This window comes from Cannabis sativa, chromosome 5 (assembly GCF_029168945.1).
Source record: "Cannabis sativa cultivar Pink pepper isolate KNU-18-1 chromosome 5, ASM2916894v1, whole genome shotgun sequence".
NCBI classification, from domain to species: domain Eukaryota; kingdom Viridiplantae; phylum Streptophyta; class Magnoliopsida; order Rosales; family Cannabaceae; genus Cannabis; species Cannabis sativa.
Window position 1 is genome coordinate 72818512 of NC_083605.1, and position 6239 is coordinate 72824750.

Consider the following 6239-nt stretch of genomic DNA (forward strand, 5'->3'; position numbering starts at 1 on the left):
CATCAAATACAAAAATCAAATTTCTATAGTGGATGCAACTATATTTATATATATATATATATCTATCTTATTCCAAAACAATGAAACAATTAATATATATAATCAATAAGATAATAACTTAGCCTAGTATATTAACTAGGGATAATTGTGATATATATACAATTCTCTATTCATGTACTTAAACAAACATTTACTTTGATCATCTATAGTATAATTAATTATTAATTAAGCAATATTTTAATATTCATAAGCGCAAATAACCAGTCCAAAAATTAGTATATATATTACTTTAATTACTATTATGTAATGTTTCTCAACATCACTATAGTAATGTTTATAGCTACAAAAAGAACAAACAGTGTAAAATTCTAAATATCACATGAGTAAAATTACGTACGAGGATATATAAAATTACAGATTTATTATAAAAATTAATAATTTTTGTTTATCTATATATGGTTAATAAAACAAAACTGAAAAGTAGTGTAGAATTAAAGAAGGAAAGGAAGTATATTTGTCGAGGTGTAGTGACTATGATGATCAATAAATGAAAATTAATTAGACAATATATGAGAGGATCGATACATACAATATATATATATATACATGATATATCTCTGAATGAATTAAATGCCTTTGATTTCTGTGGTTTGTATGTATTTGGGTATTGGCCATAAATGAGCAGGCAAAAAGAAACACTAATTTCGATGAGAGAGAGAGAAAGAGAGAGAGAGAGTGGCATTTTGGTAATTTTATGAAACAGAGAGGTTACGTAATAATTGTAATAATCCCCACGGAAATATATGCCCACACAAACACAAACACAAAACCCTATAAAATAAAAATTCAATCTTTATTTCTTTTCATTTCTTCACTGATCTGAAATCTGTAATAGATAATGACACTGCACTGCACACCTTTATCACACCACTCCAAAAATATAAAATAAATTAAAATAAATAAAAGGTTGAAAAACCATGTTCAAATTATTAACCATTAGCAGAAAAAAAAAAAAAAAACAAAAGGAAATAATCTTATGGAATAAAAATAATATATTGTATCTTATTAATTATATAATGTTAATGAACAAAAACAATATATATGATGAAATTGTAAAATAAAAATAATTAATTACCCAAAAATAACTTTTTTGTTGTTGTCTTTGTTAGTTAGATGAGGTTGGGCCATGCCCTAGCCTAAGCTCCAGATCGAGTTCTTCTTCTTCTTTTTCATTGTTATTATGATCATCATGATCTTCAGCAGCAACAGCCCATGACTGATTATTAGGATAAGCATTATTCATCATATAATTACTACTACTACTACCTCCGATCATCGGCCGTGACCCGGCGGCTCCGCCTTGATTAGGAGAGATAGAAAGATGAGTTCGGTGCTGATAATGATTATCATCACTACTGCATGCATTTGTACTTGAAATGTAAGTGCCGGAGCCGGCGCCGGCACCGTTGTAATTAGAGTTTGGTAATTGGTAGAGAAGACATAATCCGCTACCGTTGCCTCCTCCATTGGTGGCGGTAGAGGAGACAAATTCTCCTGTAGGGATTAAGAAAGAAGAAGCAGCCACGACAGTACCAGTGGCTGCTGCTCCAGATACACCACCACCACCAGGATGATGCTGGTGGTGGTGGTTAGTTATAGAATTTGATGGAGGTAGGACTTGGTGAAGTCTAGCGCGGTCTCGGCGGTGGACATTCATGTGGCCGCCGAGTGCCTGTGCTGACCGGAATTCTCTCCTGCAAAAAGCACAGGTGTAGGATCTCGGCGGCCACGTGGTCCCCATGACGTTGCCGGTGTCCTCGGCAAACGCCCTGACTTCCCATGAGTCATCCTCATGAGGTTCTTGATGGTGTTTAGGGTTCCACATCCAAGAAGGAGTGGTAGTAGTAGTAGTAGTTGGGGTTAGGGTATTAGGGTTTAATTGATGATAGTGATCTTGATCTTGATTTTGGTTGTCTTGTGATTGAGCCAAGTTGTGGAGGTGGGTCAAGGAGAGAAGACCAAGCTCAGTAGCCATGGGTACAAGTGTTTTTTTCTCTAATAACACATTTTAAGATATTTAAACAGATAGATGTGATGATGATGATATTTTTTGATGATAGGGAGAGTTGGGTATGTGGGAATGATGAAACTGAAAAGGAAAAAGGAGACATGGGCTATTTATATATATTTATATAAAGATAATTGTATAAGGGATGATATGGGCTATATAGTGTGGAGACAAAAAAAATCAAAAACCCTAATAATCTATCGATGAAATCGAATCTATCACCCAAATTTGACAACAAAGTGATTGGATTTTAGTATATATACCATAATTGAGAGATTATATATATAATATCTCACTTTGGCATCAACGCCCCTCTGTAGAACTACTTGCTCAGCTAGTTTAGAATGTCTTAATTTCTTATTATAGTTAATTATAATTAGCTAATAATGATCATCTTCAATCTATCTTTTTCACACCATCATCATCATCATATTCAAATACATATATTTTATAACGAGTATAAATATATATATATATATGAACTTAGCTACAGAGCGGAGAGTCCTAAAACGCGGTGAGATATACGGACATATATAACAATGAGATGTATTTTTTGACACTAAATTAAGTACATTAATTTATTCTAAAATAGTCTGTAATATATCTTAATTAAGTATGTTTTGTCATCAAATGTTTTGTCATCAAACTCATTTTAAAATGATTATATCATGACCCACAAATCTTAATTACTGACATATATTTTATAATAGAATATATAATGCTGTTTTTTTTTTGTCCAAAAAAGAAAATCTTTTATTATATTTCACAATGTGTAATATACAAAGTATGTATATATATATAATATATTTGATATAAAAAATCACACTAAATATGGTATTTATTCAATTACCAAAATTCTAAATCTATACAAAGTATATTTTGTTTTGAGTTTTAAAAAAAAATCTCTGAAAATCTAGCAGTACTTTATTATTTTATTTTTTTCAAAAAAAAAAAAAAACGAAATTTATTTAGTACAAAAGTTCAATGTGGATTTTAATTTTCAAAATCTATTTTTTTTTTTTTTTTTTTTGAGAACTAGAATCCCAAAAATCTATTTATTTAAAAAATAGAAAATAGACATATTACTAGTTATTATTATTTTTTTTCCCTATCACCTTTTAGAAGTTGACCATTTGATTTATTGTGGGGTAGTTATGAATAATTATTATATATGGTGTACTAGCTAGTTATATCTTTTTATGTTACGTGGTTTTCTTATTTTAATTTTTTTTAGGTTTTGTTTTTCTTATGGCTTCAATTTTTGTATTTCACAAATACAATTAATTTGTTGGCCTCATATGTTATAATTATAGTTTTTATAAGGACTATTGGGTCGTAATTCAAATATGTTTTTTCAATAAATTAGTAACATGTTGATTTTTTAATCTTGATCTTCAATTTAAATAAAAAAGACCAAAATTATTTATTAATTTTGTAGCTTCTAAAAATATTTAAGATATTTTACATATGTTCTATTTTTGTAAAATAGAATACTTAAGATTTTTTTTTTTTTTGCTTATATAAGAATACTAAAGATGTTTGTTAAGAGGAAAATAATCAATACATAAAATATTTAATTAATTTCATAAAATAGATAAATAAGATTTTTATTAAGTTTAAATTTTTTTATTAGTAAGATATACATTCTATTTTATTGGGTGTAAATAGATAGATATTGTCTTAATTTAATTATATATACTAATAAATTTATTTGTTATATATATATAGTATGATTATTAGTATATATATTGGTTATATAATTATCAAATATAAAATATTCACTTAAAAAGAATAAAGAAATCTTATTAATTTAAAATTATGTTTGTTAATTAAAAACTTTGATAAAATACTCACCTCCATAAATATTTTACATAAGATAAAATGTCAATTGAAGGGCAAGTTTGTTTAGCATAACTTTTTTGTGGCTAATTATGTAATACAATTAGTAAAAGCCCAAAAACATTCTCACTTTTTATATAGGCTATAGATATATGATAGTAAGACCATGTTGGTTTTTTGCCCTATATATTTTTTTTTTGATGATTTTCATGATGTTTTTTATGGTTATTTTTGTCATTTTTATGATTTACTTCATTGGATTACATCTAATGGATTTAGACCCAATCGATCTAATTTAATTATTTATTGAATATTGAATTTTGTCATCCGATCCAATCCAATCCAATTGAGTCATCCGATCCGATCTGATCCGATCCAATGAATATATTGGATTAAATCGGTTCCAACCATTGGATGCATTGATTTGGTTTTCTATTGGATTGGATAATCCAATCCATTTTAGCTACCATGATTTCATTAAAAAGAAAAATATTTATAAAAAAATATAATTTAAAATTTAATAATCCAACATACATAATAAATATTAGTTTATCCAACCTAATTCTCATGATCTCATAATAAAACAACTAAAAAATAAAAATTATTCAATACGCGCATTTTATTAAAGTTTAGGAATATGAGAATTAATATTTTAGATTTAAAGTTTTTGTTTTTTTTTTAGACAAAATGATTAAAATCACTCATGAATTTACGACGCCCACGTCCGCCACCGGCGCTGGAACCTCCTCGAACCAAGATAGCTCATCGTCTAACCGCAGAGCATGCTTTGCCAACCATGGGCCGCTAAAATCTTAGAGCAAGCCCCATGGGACAAAACTGCCCCCGGAAATTTAGACAATAAAGCTATAAAATCTTCAAACAACGCTCCTAACTCAATAAAATACTGAAGTTCCACCTGAAAATAACATCAAAAAACAGCATAAAACTTTAATTAGAAAACTCTAAAGAGAATCAACCAACCACCAAGATTAAGCAACTAGATCTCCCTATAAAATACTAGAACTAGCCAAAGGGATTACCCTTTGGCTAGTAACAACTAAATTATAGCATTCTACTTCATATCCTTAGGATCGCTATTCCTTACTTTTACACTTTTAAAATCAAACATAAATAAAAATTTTCCTTTTAATACCCATTATTCCTTAAATATTCAAAATATTATATACTAATTATTTCATTTTATCTCTTAAAAATATTACTTATTTATAGACTAAAACATGTCAAAATTCTTAATAAGTCAAATTATTTATTATTTTATTTATAGCGTAAAACATGGTATCTATAATCTTTATTCAACTTAATTAATTAAACCAAAATTGTATTAATATCCTTAAAACTTAAGATTGCACTTTTCACATTTAAAAGTATCATTTTTCTAATACCACTTCATCATACATTTAATTAAAAATATTAAATTAATATTAATTAATCCAATTCGACATTATGACATAATGCTTCCTTATTTATTATTTAAATAGATAACCTCCTAATTATTATTCCATTCAAATTATTATAAAAACTATTCATATTAGTATCTTTCTATACAACTAATAAGACAATACTCTCAATACTTCATTAGTATTTATTTCCCATTTATTTCAATATCTTTCCAAAAATAAAAAACAAAGTAAAACAAAGTATTCTCAATTCACAATTAATATCCCTACCTCCAATTTATTACAAAATCCCACATTTATAATTTATATACCAAAATTAATATTATATTATCTATAATATTATGTTATCTATAATAAATTCATATTTATAATTTATATACCCAAAATTAATATTATGTTATCTATAATAAACTAATAAGGCAATAATCTCATAATTATATACCATAATTGTTAGCTATTAAATTTTATAATATTTTTACAATTCGTGATATCTTGTAATTTTAACCAATTACCCTAAATAATTATGACACAATGCTTCTTTATTTATTATTTAAATAGATAATCTCCTAATTATTATGCCATTCAAATTATTATAAAAATTATTCATATTAGTATCTTCCTATACAACTAATAAGGTAATAATCTCAATACTTCATTAATTTACTTTCCATTTATTTCAATATCTTCCCAAAAATAAAAAATAAAATAAAACAAAGTATTCTCAATTCACAATTAATGTTCCTACCTCCAATTTATTACAAAATCCCACATTTATAATTTATATACCAAAATTAATATTATGTTATCTATAATAAACTCATATTTATAATTTATATACCCAAAATTAATATTATGTTATCTATAATAAACTAATAAGGCAATAATATCATAATTATATACCATAATTATTAGAT

General features: G+C 26.5%; 1 protein-coding gene across 1 annotated transcript; it reads right to left on the bottom strand.

The window, feature by feature from the left end:
• Positions 1–230: 230 nt before the first annotated feature.
• On the bottom strand, positions 231–2499 carry LOC115716477 (uncharacterized). Its single transcript, XM_030645284.2, has one exon. The coding sequence runs from the start codon at positions 2033–2035 to the stop codon at positions 1166–1168; it is 870 nt and encodes a 289-aa protein (XP_030501144.2). The 5' UTR covers positions 2036–2499; the 3' UTR covers positions 231–1165.
• Positions 2500–6239: the final 3740 nt, after the last annotated feature.

Excerpts from the sequence above, each read along its gene's own strand:
- LOC115716477 (XM_030645284.2), bottom strand. The coding sequence starts at position 2,035 with ATGGCTACTGAGCTTGGTCTTCTCTCCTTGACCCACCTCCACAACTTG.